Here is a 15,113-nt window from a genome sequence, read left to right as displayed (position 1 = left end):
GCCGGGATTAAATATTGGAAAAGTCGACCCGACTGCCATTACAAACATGGGCTGGGTTCCTCAGTTTTTTTTTCCAGCGCCTGTCGTTTAAAAAAAGAAAAACACATCTGTGCCATGTGTGTCAGGAATGACGGCTGGAGGAGAAGCTGCAAGCGCGTACGAAACCATCGTATCACAACATGTCAGTGTGTGGGCCACATCACACAGAGGCTATAATTAAAGTTTCGTGCTTCGCTTATGTCACCCGGTCTCCAACGCTCCATATGGGCCGTGTTTACGCTGGGTGGCCGGACCCAAAGCGGCTGCGCCCCACGGAGGAGGGGAAAAGCGCAGACGTGGCGCTGGGGTCTGGAGACGCACGCGGTCGGTTACCGGGCAGATTAAGACGAATGTCAGAGAGCAGCACAAACGCCTCCACACCATCAACATGTTTCTGATTTGTCCCACTAATGAAACAACATCTTCAGGGGGGATTTTTTTCTGGCAAACTGAGCCTGTGGAGAAAAAAGCTGCTCAACAGCTACCTCTAAAGGTTGTTGGAAACAAGAAATAAAACTTAAAACCTGAAATCTGAGTCAGTTTTGACAAAAATGAAGCTTAACATCCACTAAAAAAAACTTTTTATTTGGCTCCTCATTGGCTCGTATTTTCTCTCCTATTACAGCAGAAAGGTCCAACAACGGTGAAGCTGAAACGAGAATATTTCAGCTAAAACAAAAAAGGTCTTTATAACTCTACCTATTAGAGTAATAAAGGTTGTGACCCCTGCCGTTAGACGACGGAGTGAGATTTATTTGTCCCATTAGCTGTAATTGAATAACATGCTTGCTTCTCTTTTCCATGTTTAAGAGTGGTTAAGAGAAAAGTGACATCATGTTTATGTCCAGGTTGTCATCCCTTCTTGAATTACATCCTGACCTGTAGCCTGAGCTCCAACCATTATACCATTTAAATTGAAAAAGCGTTTGTATTTTATTTTTACATACAATAATTAAAAAATGTTTCAGAAATGTGAAACTTTGAAAGAATTTCTCTTTCGTGTAAAACATTTAAGCTCATGTTTGATGAGCGTAATGGCGGTGCTCAAAGTCAGTTTTGATTTATTACAAACGGTAAAATATCTCTTTACAGTAATTTATTTCAGTGCTTATTCTGTACACATCTGTGGGTGGCTACTTCCAATTCAGTAGACAAATAAATAAATAAAATCAGTAGCTGGGCCACCCCCAGTGATACGCTACCCTGGGCAATGAGCCACATCAGAAACCACCAATGTTATCATGTAAGGGAAAATGGGACTCATGGATGTAAAAAACTCTGAGTGGCTTAAATAAAAATTAAAAGAGGCATCAATTATTCCTAACTACTGTGGGTATTTCACATTCTACTCTCATCTACTCTTCTTACAGTTTTTGTTTTTAAACTGCAGCAGTAAACTTGCTTTAAAGACTTTTATGTGTCTTTGCCAGAGGTGCCAATAAATGTACAGTAAAGGGTGTAGTAAATGCAATGTAAAGGCAATTAAAAACAACAAAGCCAGTCTGCAGTTTTTTTTTTTAACTGGATTTTATATGATCCAAAAGTTCCAAACTATTTAAAATATGCATACAATAATAAAAGTTATGCCATTTTCAAAAACAGGGTTAGAAAATGAATCAAAAAGAAGAAATAATCTTATTTTTGTGTCATCTGTAACCATAAGTACTCTGAATCCTTTGCATCCATTTCCCCAATAAAAGTAGCAGATGTTGGAATATAAAATAATAAAAACGTGCATAAAAACAAGAAAGCTTAAAAGATTAAAATGAAACTGAATAATCTATAAAACCTGAAAGATCACGAAGTTGAACATCGGATGAGTAGAAGGTCCAACAGCTGGATCTCGTTTTTCATGTTTCATATTAAAATCCGACACAAACCAACAGAACCTTCCCCAGAAGGAGGTGCAAAACTTCCCTTCCTCGCTGTGTAAATCACCTCAGCGCCCTTTAACACCGAGCGGCCAGCAGTTTTCACGTTGCTGCGAATGTGTACCTACCAGAGCTGCCCATGTCGATGAAGGGGTAATTGACGAGCACCAGTTTGTTGAAGTTGAACTTGTAGGTGAACCTCTTCCCTTTGGTCTTGTGGAGGATCCGCTTGTTGTAGTAGTATCTGTGCAGAGAGAGGAGGACAGGAACGTGTCATCACCTGCAGGTTATGCACTATGGAGCCAGATTTACTGAAGTTAGCTGCAGTTTAAATTCATCATGTGGAAATGGAAACCTTAGGAGAGACTTTCAAGCTTATGCAACACATTGGACATATTGGAAATTAAATGCAGACTTAGAAGCTACTCTCAATGCTACTTGACACACCATTTCCTGGTGTTTGTAAATGCCAATCCAGCAGCTTTATTTATTTTCTTTGAAGCTGATTGGCTGTACCCCCCAAGAGTGGGGATAACTTAGTCTGAATTAATTAGCTTCTACAATATCAAACCAATCAATCGAAATTTTATTTTTCTAGCACATTTCAGCAACAAACTGCTTCACATCATAAAAACACAAAAAATCTTGGTCAGCGTTTCATTTATATTGTTTCAAAAGCAACTCTAGTTTTTAGTCTAGGAACTCAGCGTTTCGGCTGTTTTACAGTTTTCTGGACGTTTGTTCCAGATTTGTGGTTCATAGAAGCTGAATGCTACTTCTCCATGTTTGGTTCTGGTTCTGGGGATGCAGAGCAGAACCAGAACCAGAGCGGTCTGGAAAGTTCGTACAACACCAGCAGATCCTTAATGTATTTTGATGCTGCACCATTCAGTGATTCATAAACTAACAGCATTTTAAAGTTTATGCAATAATGCCAAGATGGTTTCTAATATGTGTATTTATGCATGCTGAGTGTTTGAATTATTAAAATAAGCAGTTATAATTTTTTTTTTTTTAAAGTTTTGCTGTGTCAGCAGCTGTTGGTCTCCAACTCTCATGAATACTTGAGGTCCACTGTAAAAATTTAAACATTTTTATTAACATATTGTGACAAATTTGTCACAATATGTCCTCTTTAATATTTATATTTAAGAGGACATATTATGCTTCCTTTTAAGTAAGTTAGGAAATGTCTGTGGGTTATAAAAACACAGTCATTCTCATACAATGAGATTTTAGCTCCTCAGTTCTGCTGTTTATGAACTTCCAGAATGAGCCGTTTTAGGGCTCTGTCACTTTTATGCAAATAAGCTGTTGCTGGCCACGCCCCCAAGAGCCCTTTAGACTCTTGAAAATGGCTGCAAATGGCTGTAAAACCACACGTTGATGCTGAAGAGGCACAACCATCAAGGATGCAGCAGAGGTTTCTGAATGTTAAGCAGTAAAACCAACTGACCAATCGGGCTCGTCTTCAAATATTGAAGTGGGCGGAGCTCCGCTTTGGTTGCTAGGTAACTGGGCTCTAACCAGTTACCTAGCAACTGGACTTAATCAATGGGTTTTTGAAACGGCTTGTTTTCAGACAACAAAACCCATCAACTTATTGGTAGGAAATGGTTACATGGAGTTGTTTTTAGTGTTGAATGGTTTCTAGAAGCAGTAAAGACCAGGATAGAAGTATAAAAACAAGCAAAAAGTGAATTTTCCACATAGATCCTGCAATAAACTAAATTATTTTTTCTTAATAGAGTCCCACCACAACTTAAAACCTAATTAGAAATTCACTAAAAATGACCAGTTGTCATTTTTTCCAAAAGGTCATGTGATATTTGTGGCTGTAAGCAATTTATAAATCTGGATTGAGGGTAAAAGTGACTCTTTGGATCGTAAAGGTTGTGAACCCCTGATTAGAGGCTCGACACTTTGCTTTTCTCCACGTGCATGAAAGCACAGACTTATAAAACATCGTCAAAGGTTCTTTGATGCATAAATAGGAATAATAATTCCTTCCTTCCGTTGTATTCAAAACTACAGCCTCCATCAACGATACTGCAGAACATTTCTTTTCTCTTTTATGCTACAATCCTTAGAATAAAACCCCACACAGACCATCAGGTGGGTCAGCTCTCAAAGAAATAAGCCAGGAAAAGCCTGTTTGGTGCAGAAAAGAGCAAACACACCAAACAAAATGGGTAAAGATACAATGATGCACAATGAGACTGATCAATACAGCTTAAAGAAACAAAATGCTGTCAAAGGAGGGGAGTTCTTGATGGAAAGAGTGATGTAAACCTCCATAAACAGGCCGCTTCCTGACTGAACACAACGCTTCAATTCAAAGCCTCACTGTGAGCCTGAAGGAGGTGAGACATCCATTCAGATTTAGTCTTATCCAGGCGGCTCCATTAGTAGGAGTGCATTAGTCATCGTCAGCACACAGAGTGATGCAAAGAGTGAATAGGCAGCTGCTGACAGCTCCTCCAAAAGACCAGAAAATGGCTCAGTGTGACTCACCAACAGCCACATTCATACTTCTTTACACAAAAACAAGTAAATCGTAGAGCCTCATTCAGCAGGGACCGGCGACTTCATTCTGGGAAATGTAATACGTATCATTTCCAGTTACATGAAGCACAGAGGAGCTTGGTGGGTGAATCTGCACATGGATTTAAGGATGGATATCTGGTTCACACTGCAAAAACACAAAATCTTACCAAGTATTTTCTAGTGCAAATGTTTTATTAAACTTGAAATAAGACAAAACTGACTAACATTTCAGCAAGATAAAGGGGCTTGTTTCAGATCAATAATTCCTTATTATTGATTAAAAGAATGCTACTCCACTGGCAGGTTATAAAACTGAAAATATCTGCAGCGGAACTAATACTTTTCATTAGGACTGGATTAATTGTGATTAATCGATTATTGAAATAATCGTCAACTAATTTAGTAAGCGATTAATCGTTAACATACTTGAAAAATGGCTATTTGCTGGGAAACATACAAAATATTACATTTTGCATTTAATATGAAAAATATGTAAACCTGTTCAACCCAGAACTCCTCAAATGCCTTTTTTTCCCCACTTTGCATGGAAAAATATCTCCCATTATGCCAATTCAAATATTAATCCCAAAAGAAACAAATTAGTAGACAGTATTTTTATTTTTTGCAGTGCAGGCTGAAAGAGATTATAAAAGCTTGTATAACTGCGCCCTATGCACCAATCAATTCATTTTTACACATCCATCCATCCATAAAGATCAATACTATTATTTACGGACACATGCGTAACAAATATTCATTCTGGCACAGGAAGAGGGATGATTCATCTTCAGGAAACTGAAGGTAAACATGAAGAAACGACAACTTGAGGTGATCGGTCACATTAGGAGCGACGGTTACAGAAATCACACAATGGTGGGGATATGAGTCATTCTGCTCAGGCTGAATCCAGCGTGGACACGATATTCGTCACGGGAGTTTTTCACAAAGGAGGGAGAAAGCAGGGGCTCGTCGAGCCCCTCGGTGACTCAAAGAGTGAAGGGCCTCTTCTGAAAGAAACGGCTGCAATGAACTCCCACACTCTCGCATGGAGAGCGGCCGCACAAAGCGGCAAACGGAGAAAACCGGCAGGAACTGTGAGCAGGGGAAGTAATCAGATCATGAAGAGCTGAGGTCATTTAATCACTCAGGAACAAACAGGTGGGTACAGCAGGCAGGCCGCCTTCATCAGTACTGATCAATAATAAGAGACAATAGGAATCCTGATGATTGCAGGTGTGGATCTTCCTTCCTAGACGATTCCAAGCACAAATGTCTGACTTTATAATCTTAGAAAAGATCTTGGAATCAATATCGTACATTGACGCTTTAAAGTTGTCTTGTTTTGTTCTTTTTTGCAAATTTCAACATTTTGACAAAGATTAATCTTGAAATCTAGGTTCTTTTTAATTCAGTTTGAAATGTACTCCTCTGTGACTATATTGTTTCTTTTTTCTTTTATCTAGAATAATCTAAAAACTATTGCTGACATGATAAATCTGAAGTAATTGTCAGCTAATTTAGTAATCAATTAATAGTTAACTAGGGAATGGAGACTCAAAAGGAGACAATTTGATGAAAAAACAACATTTTTAAGAAATTCTCTTTACAAAGTTCAAGTCTTCATCAGAAAAATGGCTTGAATGTAGTGAAATGTTTAGTTTGAGATGTTCAGCAACGTTAAAACATTTAGGGCTGAAATGATGAGTCCGATTAATTGTGATGAATCAGTTATTGAAATAATTGTCAACTTATGGTATTGATCAAAATGTGAATTGTGAGTCTTTTTATAGAACGGTGATCAGGCAGAAGATTGCAATCTGTACACTCCTACATACTTGCACAGACTGCACTCCTAGTAGGTTGTCAACAGGTAGTAGGTAGTTGTTAACAAAATCAGAAAGATTTGTAAACTTCTGGATGAAGTAAATATTCCAGCTGGGACGTGGTGAACCACTCAATGTGAATCTAAGCAGAGCACATGGAGGACATGTGGTGAATCCTTTCCAAACAGTAAACATCTGGGTTTTAGCAAAGGTGCAAACCGGAGCAGAGTTGTGAAAGAAGCAAACACCAGGAGGAAGCAGGCGAGTTTAAAATGCATTGACACACGCCTCTTCTTATCAAATGTCTTTGTTTAAAATAGACAGAGGAGTCATATTTCATCCATAAAATGCAGTAACATAGCAACACGTGCATACTGTACATGCATGAATGAAAGCACACGTGTGCACCACTGCTAGCTCACTTCAAAAGACGAAGAGAAGCATCAAAGATTAAAGGAAGTTTCTTCAAACGACGTCAGAATCAATTAACGGCCTGCGGTTCGTATAAAAGCTCCAGAAACCACAAGAAAGAAACTCGCAGAGTTCGGTTCCAGCTTGTCGTTGATGTGAAACGCTCAGATCAGAGAGAAAGTAAGACTTCATCTTTAAAACCGATTGTTTACGTGCTGATAAAACTTTAGATGTTCTGAAGAGTCTAGGACAGACTGACTTTCCAAATACAAGCACTGACAGTAAATACCACCTTAATGTCCTGCAATCAGTGCTCCAAAGCACCAATTAATTAGGAATTTATTGTAAGTGGCCAATTTTCCCAGTGACCAGCAATCAGCAGGTCAAATACAAAGAGACGTTAGATCCCATCCAAAACTGAAACATTTCACTTCTTCCTGTACTTTAAAACAGCCTGCATCTTGTTTCAGTCAGACAGATTATCTAGCAATTTATGGCGCATTTGTGTTAATAGATGCCAGACATGTTTGCTTATTTAAACTATCCATTAAGGTGAAGCTTTGTTTCTATATCTGAAATGTGCTATACAAATAAAATTAGATTGATTGATTGATTGATTGATTGATCTGTATGTAAAAACGCCCCACCAGGTTCATGGAAGTGCCTGAAACCTGAACATCTCTGCTCTTCATTCATGCATCGTGTGGTTTCAGATCAGTCCAGATAGTTTAATTTTTGATGCTAAATCAGTGCATCATGAATTGCTTAAATTTAGAATCACATGTATGAGAAATTATGTTTTTTATAAATATTTAATGGCATAAAATACAATTTTCTTGCAAGAAGAAAGTTCATAAGCAGACAGGACAGATGGGCTGGAGGAGGACTGACACGGGGCAGGGTGTTAAGAGTGTGTGTGTGTGTGTGTGTGTGTGTGTGTGTGTGTGTGCGTGACTGTGCGTGTGTGTAAATAAGGATGAGAACATACTGGTGGCTAAATAAAACCCAGCAGCATCCCACATGTGCTCCGCAGTGGGTGAAGGTGTGTGTTTCTAAATTGGCCGTCACCCTGGAGCTTCGGCGCGGAGAGCAGAGGCTGCTTCAAAACATGACAGGACCTTTTAATTACACAACACAAACAGCCACCACCACGACCCAACACAACGAGAAAAGATGGAGAACAAACCTGAAAACCACTCCTCTCTTTCCCAGGTGGCCTGCAGCTTTCAGGTCAAAGTTTCATCAAAGTTTCGTCCTTTTATTTATGCAAATTTCTGGAGTTTTCTGTCCTTTTAGTCAATTTTTAACAATAAAAGTGTAGCATGGACCAATGGAAGATGTTTCTACAGACACAAATGTAAAAGAGACCAGAGAGGAAGAGTGAGGGTGAATAATGAAAGGATAAAAAAAGGAAGATGAAGGGATGACTAGACAAAGAGACACACGGATAGACTGATAATTGGACGGACCGAGAGATAAATGGACCAAGGGGTTAGGTGGGTGAATGGATGGATGGAGATAGACTGACAGATACACATAAGGAGTTACGGAGAAACTGATAGGTAGATGGATGGATGGATGGATGGATGGATGGATGGATGGATGGATGGATGATCATGTGGATGGATAGATAAAGAGATGGATGGAAGGATGAAGGGATGATGCCTGAATGGCAGAACAGATTTAGACGAAGTCTTATCTCGATCTGGAAAACACTTCAGCTAAATGCATATATGTTCACTTTCACGTAAACATATGCATTTCTTTTTATTTTCTACAGTTTGAAGAGTAATACTGAAATATAGATCTTGAAATAAAGATCAGGATCTGATTTCTGCATGAAGGACAGGTGTGCTGAGGAAGGATCTATGAAAAGGTGTCCATCTCAAAGCAGGCTTGTCTAAACACTGACTTAGCCGCATTTTAAGCTCATTTGAAGCATGTTTCTTTTACGTTACGCAAAAGTCACATTTTCCAAATTTTTATACTTCCATTTGGGTCTCAACTGCTTCTTAAAACAACCTAAACACTAAAAATAAACAGCCTGTTTCTTGGCAGTGAATGGATGTTTTTTTTTGGTGTCTGGAAAATGAGCTGTTTCAAAAATGTCCCAATTGTTCAGTGGCATTGTGCCTTTACCTAGCAACCCCAACCCGTTACCTAGCAACCCCTGCCCGTCACCTAGCAACCCAAGAAGAGCTGCAGGACATTTGCTCAGCAGGTTTTATGGCTGCTAGAAAGGACAAGTGTTTAGTTGTTGACTTACCATCCAGAAACCACTTGCTGAATTCTTGCTGACTATGCAGGAGGCTCCACTCCTCCTTTTCAAAGATGTACGGTTGTAAAATTGTACATCTAATTACAGTCATTTTCACGTAAAATTGTAAATGTTGAATTGGGGGGAGGGGACACATAAGAGGCCACCTTTAATTTAAAAAAATTATTTAAAACCTTACTGGAGAGGAGAGAAAACTATCTAAACATGCCTGCAGAGTAAAGTCGAGTCTGAACTTCTTAACCAACCCGAGTTCTGGTGAATTAAAGAAGAAAAGGCAGAAAGCTTCACCTCAGAGCCCGACTCAGCTTGTCATAGTTCATCTGCGGTTTGCACTTCCGGGCCCCCCACAGGCGGGCCACCTCGTCCGGGTCCTTGATGACGAACTCGCCGTAGTCGCCCTGCCAGGCGATCACATCGTTGTACTCCTGCTTCCTCAGCAGCTCCAGGATGAAGTGCCACAGCTGGATCTGCCTGGAGCCTGGGCTCGACTCCGGCTTGTAGGCCCACTCCGGGAAGGCGAACCCTGCCGGACAAACACAGAAAAAAACATCTTAGTGATGTTTCACCACAGAAAACACTTCATGTTCAGTTGCAGGGCTGGACGATAAATCCAGTTTTGGGTTTTTGAAGTTTTTATTTTTGGAAAATCTGGATTCCCTCCCCATCAATGTTGTTTGGTTTCCATAGTTTAGAGTGAAGTCAGCACATCCATGGCGGCCATCTTGTTAGACAAGCATGTTTTACAGTTTCTGTTTATTTGAACTTTGAATTCAGGTCAACAATGACGATGAAAAGGAGAATAAAGTGGTAATTTTAAGAGAACATAAAAAAAAACAACATAAAATTAAAATGAGGAATGTTGAGCATATTGTGAAGTTCTACAAGTTTCACAAATAATTCTGAGTAGAAATACTTCCTCTGTTATCACATCAGCATCAAATCATTATCAGGACTTTGAAATGATTATGTAAAACAGACTATTTCGAAGAAAGAACCACAAACTGAGCTGGTCATGTCAAACTTTTTTTTCTTGTAATTTTTTTTCCTATACATTTTTTTTTGCTAATATTGTGCCTATATTCTTGTTAATTAAGTGAACTGGCTCTGATACTCCACTGTATAAAACAGAAAGAACGATGGAAAAACTACTTTTCTGTCATCTGTAATTTCTTTCTTAGAAAACGAGCAAAATGTAAACCCCAATCATTGTCGCCTCAAGCTGCAGCTGATGATCACTCCAGTTGAATCCGTTCCCACAGACGGCCGATGTATCAAACCACTGCCCCTATCAGCATCAAAGCTGGAAAATCAACACTGTTTTAAGAGATTATCAGGCCTTGAAACACGAGCAGACTAAATATGAGATACGGCCTGATAACTACTATCAGGACACACTCTGCGAGCCACACACTATTATGCAAAGGTTAAAAGTATGGGCTTCATGCTGCAAGCGCAGTAAAAGACTCAACACTACTTGTGCAGAAGGCCAGACTGAAAGGCTGGAGAGCGGAGCCGTAGTGACACACACACATACGCACGCACGCACACACACACACACACACACACACACACACCTTATTAGGACCAGATGTGCCTTGGCAATCAGGCTGAGAAAACTCAGGCTGGGAAACATATGGGCACAATATAACAAAGCTTAATTCTCTCTCTCTCTTTCTGTGTGTGTGTTTATGCAACTGCTGTAAAAAATCTTGCTCGTCTAAATACCAAGATTACAATTTGTTTCCCACACTTTAAAGCCCCTTGTATGTGTGCAGCGGCGGCGTACATGGTCACGGCCGCCACCGCCACGCCGTCGTTCTGCGTCCGATTGATCACAGCAGGATGATGCAACACGACACGCCTCAATGTATGCGGTCTTTACCCGAACACGCCATATGATGCAACTGTACTTTTTACTCCTTTTATCCTTTACTGCTTTCTGCGTTTGATAGGAGGAACTTTATTAAGTTGTGGAAGATCCACAAAAAAAACGTAGACGAAAAACAGACGTGAGCTCCTAACTCTGTATTTTACAGGAAGTCTGGACTGTTTAACACACGTTTTAGGAATATTTACTTTTCTCGAGCTCTTCTTAAAATAAAATTCACTTTTTTAGTCCGACATAAAGAAGTGGAGCTTTCAATTAAAAACGAAACCTTGAAAAGTGGGGTATATATTCATATGTTGCCACCAAAATAATATCCAGTGCAAACAATCGCCTTCAAAGCCAGCCAATTAGTAAATGGGCCCAGCTGTGTCTTAATTGAATCTCAGAATAAATCCAGATTTTCTGGTTCTGGTCTCAGAGGTTCTTTAGCATCATAAAGACCAAAATTCAGCAGACACTCCTGGAGAACAGGAATCCAAGCAGAACAAAATAATATATATATTTTTTGTATTGGGGTTTGTGTAACTGTACCATGCTGTCACAGTCATACAATTACACTAAAAAATAAAAGTAACAGTTCATTTCATCACTTTCAATTGCTATCCAAACATTACCACAAAATAATGTGATAAAACTTTAAGTCAACATCGACTCCCTCTCAAACGGCACCACTCCCTCCCTGCATCCTCCATTTTGGTTTTACAAAGCGTCATGAAGAGAGCGCCACCTTTCTGCAAATAACCTCCTCCGTGGATGACAACATTGCAATTTACATTCACTGTGTGCAAATATTGCAAGCAGTGATGCCCAGTCTTCCCTGGTATTCGGTAAAAATCAAAATTGAGTCCAAATGTTTGCCTTCAACACAGATTGAGCCAGATGAATCTCTCTCTCTTTTTTGTTTTCGCTTTATTGTGTACAATTAATCAAAATATGATTAATTCTCGACAAATGGTTTATAAGATTAAAATTACTTCCAATTGATTGATTAATATCCTATGCTTAGACCTTTTTTAATGTTGTAATCTGGCTGCCAGTTAATACAGAAATAAAGGTGGCGGGGTCATACCAGAATGGGATGCGAATGCACTTTATGCAGTTCTGTTCTGAAATATAAACACTCAACAACCTCCTTAAGTTTCACTTTAACACAACTCAAGCAGTGTCAACATATGGAAAGTTTTACCCTTTACGTTACGGAAAGGCGGTTGGCCCTCTAGATACAAAAGAAACTCAGGTTTTTTAAGTAAATGGCCACTTATCAACTTTAGATTAACTGATAATTTGCACCCCTAATTATATATGTACTTCCCAGTAACGTCAGATGTCCAGCGTAGCAACAAAATGGCGGTTGACAAACAGCGAATTTGTTTTATTTTTTAATTAATTCTGAATCATAGTAAATGAGAATCTGAATTCTTTTGTGAAATAGGAGTGTGCTTTTCTTGGCACACTCCTATTTTTAGTGTTAGGATGGTCAAGTCAAAGTCCAAACCTAAACACAATTAAGAATCTGCAGCAAGACTTGACTACTGACCCTCACTAGATGCTCTCCATCCAATCTGAGGTCGAAAACATCTCTACCTGTAGAGACACCATAAAAGACGTACAGGAGAGGCGGCTCTACAAACCAGAATGAGCTGAGTCACCTCAGAAGGCAACTGGCTGATTTTTTATAGGACAATGAGAGTAAAGTATCACTTCACTTCAAGGTTGTACTAATTTGTGTCGTTTTATTACATAAAACACACAAAAGCTTTTGCTTGCAAAAAGATAAAGTACAAAAAAGTTTAAATTGCAGACCTAGTTTTTCATTAGAAATGAGTTTGTGTTGCCAATTAGATTTTTAAAAAAAAAATATACAATAAACCAAATGGGTAGTAAAAGGAGCTGTTTGGTTGTTTATTTACAAATCTGCACGTGCTCATTGGTTAATTTAACGCACACTTTCTCTAATCTCCACCCAGACTGACAGCATTTACACCTGCTGATAAAACCCAAAGCGAGTCATGCAAAAAGAGAGCTGGGGAGAGCAACACCAAAGTCCAGCCCTGAATCTGTGAAACGCAGCAAAGTTCAGCGCATGCAGCCGGCAGAGACCTGGCAACAATCCGGGTTTTAATAGCAGCTCCTGTCAAAGTAACACATTAAACAGAAGCCTGTCATTAAACTAGAAACCCACTCAGACAGGAACAAACTATTCAGTCAGATTTTAGTGTGGCTGCTAGTGAACAGCGTTGCCACATTATAGCCAAAGGTCAAGTTCAAGGCTGTGGATCTACACTGTATCAATATTCATCAATATAGTTACACAATTTAGAGGTTAAAGACTAACTATTGAACTCTTTGGTTGCCTTTGAAGTTGAACAGAAATAAACACTGACTTTAAAAAACACCACAGTACTGAACTTAATAGCTTCAAACTGATGTTTTCCTGCAATACCAATGATCCTTTCTTATTCTGGCCTTTAAAAATCATTAAATAATTTGAACCTTGGAAAACTTGAGTTTCATATGAAAAGCAAAACTAAGCAAACGCATGCCTAGAAAGTAAGCTCGTTGCAATAAGCAATGAATCAAATAATAATCTAAAAAGAGTTCAAGTGAATTTCCATTCTGATGATTAATGTATTTTGAAAGGCAACTTTATGTACGTTTGTAATCCAGTTTTATTTATGGTTTCAGTTGGTGTGGTTTTTACTTCCTTTGTATTAATCATTTGTTGTTTTATTTTATTTTGAGTATTTAAAATATCTTCCAGTTCCAATGTGGATTGTTTTGTAAGAAATTAAAGTTTACTAGACTATGAGAGGGTGTATTTGCATTATTATCCCATTGATTATGATTATAATAATATACAGACTCTTAAAAAGCTTATTAAAAGAACAGCTCAGCCAGAGTGGTAATTAAGACAAAACTAAAATATATGTATTTTGAATTTCAGATTACAAACTCTTCTTTGTCTGCAAATCTTTTCTACTTTAAGCTCAAGTTGCATTTTTAGCGTCACCTGGTTCAGATTGTGTGAATAAAAATCTACTATATCAATCTATTTCTTAATCCAAAAAAATGATCAGTAGATTGTATTTTTCCTTTGCTACAAATGACTAAATGTTCACTAAAGGAATGCTGACATTGCATTTAAGCAATAAACTCTTTATTTTCTTATCTTTTCAAAAACTAAATTAATTATTTGCATAAATGTGTAAAAAAAAAAGCTTGAGTAGTTAAATAAAAAAATCTACAGAAGGTGCCAATTTGTAATTAACTAATCGTCAGAGTAATCATTTACTATAATAATCGTTTGTTGCAATCCGAGTTAGATTTATAAAAAGAAAAAAAAATTAGAAGGAAAGTTTTGAATAGAAACATGTGGTGATGCAAAGCCAACAGCTGCACAACATCCTGCAACACATTTCCAAAAATTCAGAGCATGGAGAAAAACTTGTGTCTGGAAAACTGGAAAAACTTTATACTACACATAAACCCTGAATACATCCTTTATATATGATAACAATGCAACTTTCTTGCTTCCCTTCATGTTAATCTAATGGTCAAAAGCATCAGATGCAGCAACTTTGTGTTTTAACCAATAAAGATTTGAGAAACGGCGTCATAAATCCAGGAAAACCGAATCGTTCCTGATGACTAATGGACCACATGCTGCATTCAGACCTCCTGTGGAGCTCAGAGGGAACGCCAACTGAGACAGACAAGCTGGCTGAGATAGCTAGCAGCCATCTGAAGGCAGATTACTAATTTGGTCTGAGCATATGATTCATACTCCAGACAATAAGCCGGGTGTCACTGGGGACAGGTGAGGCGCCATGACACAAAAAACGCTGCTGCTAAACGACAGGGCGTGTAGGAAAGTTCGATGTGTACAGTCAGGGTGTTTTAAACTAAAGTAGGTGAGCTAATATTTCACCAGCACAAAGTACAAAGATACACGAGACAGGTTAGTGAGGAGGTAAGTGGGTTCATGCGTGGGTGCGCAGAGCACACAGACAGAACGCAGGAATAGCAACCATGCCCACTGCGTGTGCGCTGCAGATGTCCCCGCTGACTCATAGCTCGTTCGTTTGTCGTTAAGCTTTCACAGATTTCGCCTTTCTCCCCCTCAACGCTGCTGCCGTTTCTTTCTTTTTTCCCTTTTCATACGGCATAGCATACAGCTAAGTTATTAACGTTTGTCGTTTGATCTTGTGTACTACAGCTGCTCTAAAGTTTGCATTAACTTTATAATCTGATGCACC

At 38.8% G+C, this 15,113-nt stretch overlaps 1 protein-coding gene across 1 annotated transcript in view; it reads right to left on the bottom strand.

Moving 5' to 3' along the window:
- Nucleotides 1-15,113, bottom strand: part of erf (Ets2 repressor factor) — a 42,691-nt gene that overhangs the window by 5,495 nt on the left and 22,083 nt on the right. The window contains exons 2-3 of the mRNA XM_015045925.1: nt 9,258-9,492; nt 2,039-2,154 (exon numbers count right to left, since the gene is read on the bottom strand). Coding sequence (XP_014901411.1) covers nt 2,039-2,154; nt 9,258-9,492 — 351 coding nt within the window. The remainder of the gene's footprint in view (nt 1-2,038; nt 2,155-9,257; nt 9,493-15,113) is intronic.

The sequence above is a fragment of the Poecilia latipinna genome, unplaced genomic scaffold, assembly GCF_001443285.1.
Source record: "Poecilia latipinna isolate Pla-1442-1.1 unplaced genomic scaffold, P_latipinna-1.0 Scaffold39, whole genome shotgun sequence".
Lineage (NCBI taxonomy): Eukaryota > Metazoa > Chordata > Actinopteri > Cyprinodontiformes > Poeciliidae > Poecilia > Poecilia latipinna.
This window is presented reverse-complemented; position numbering and strand designations above follow the sequence as displayed.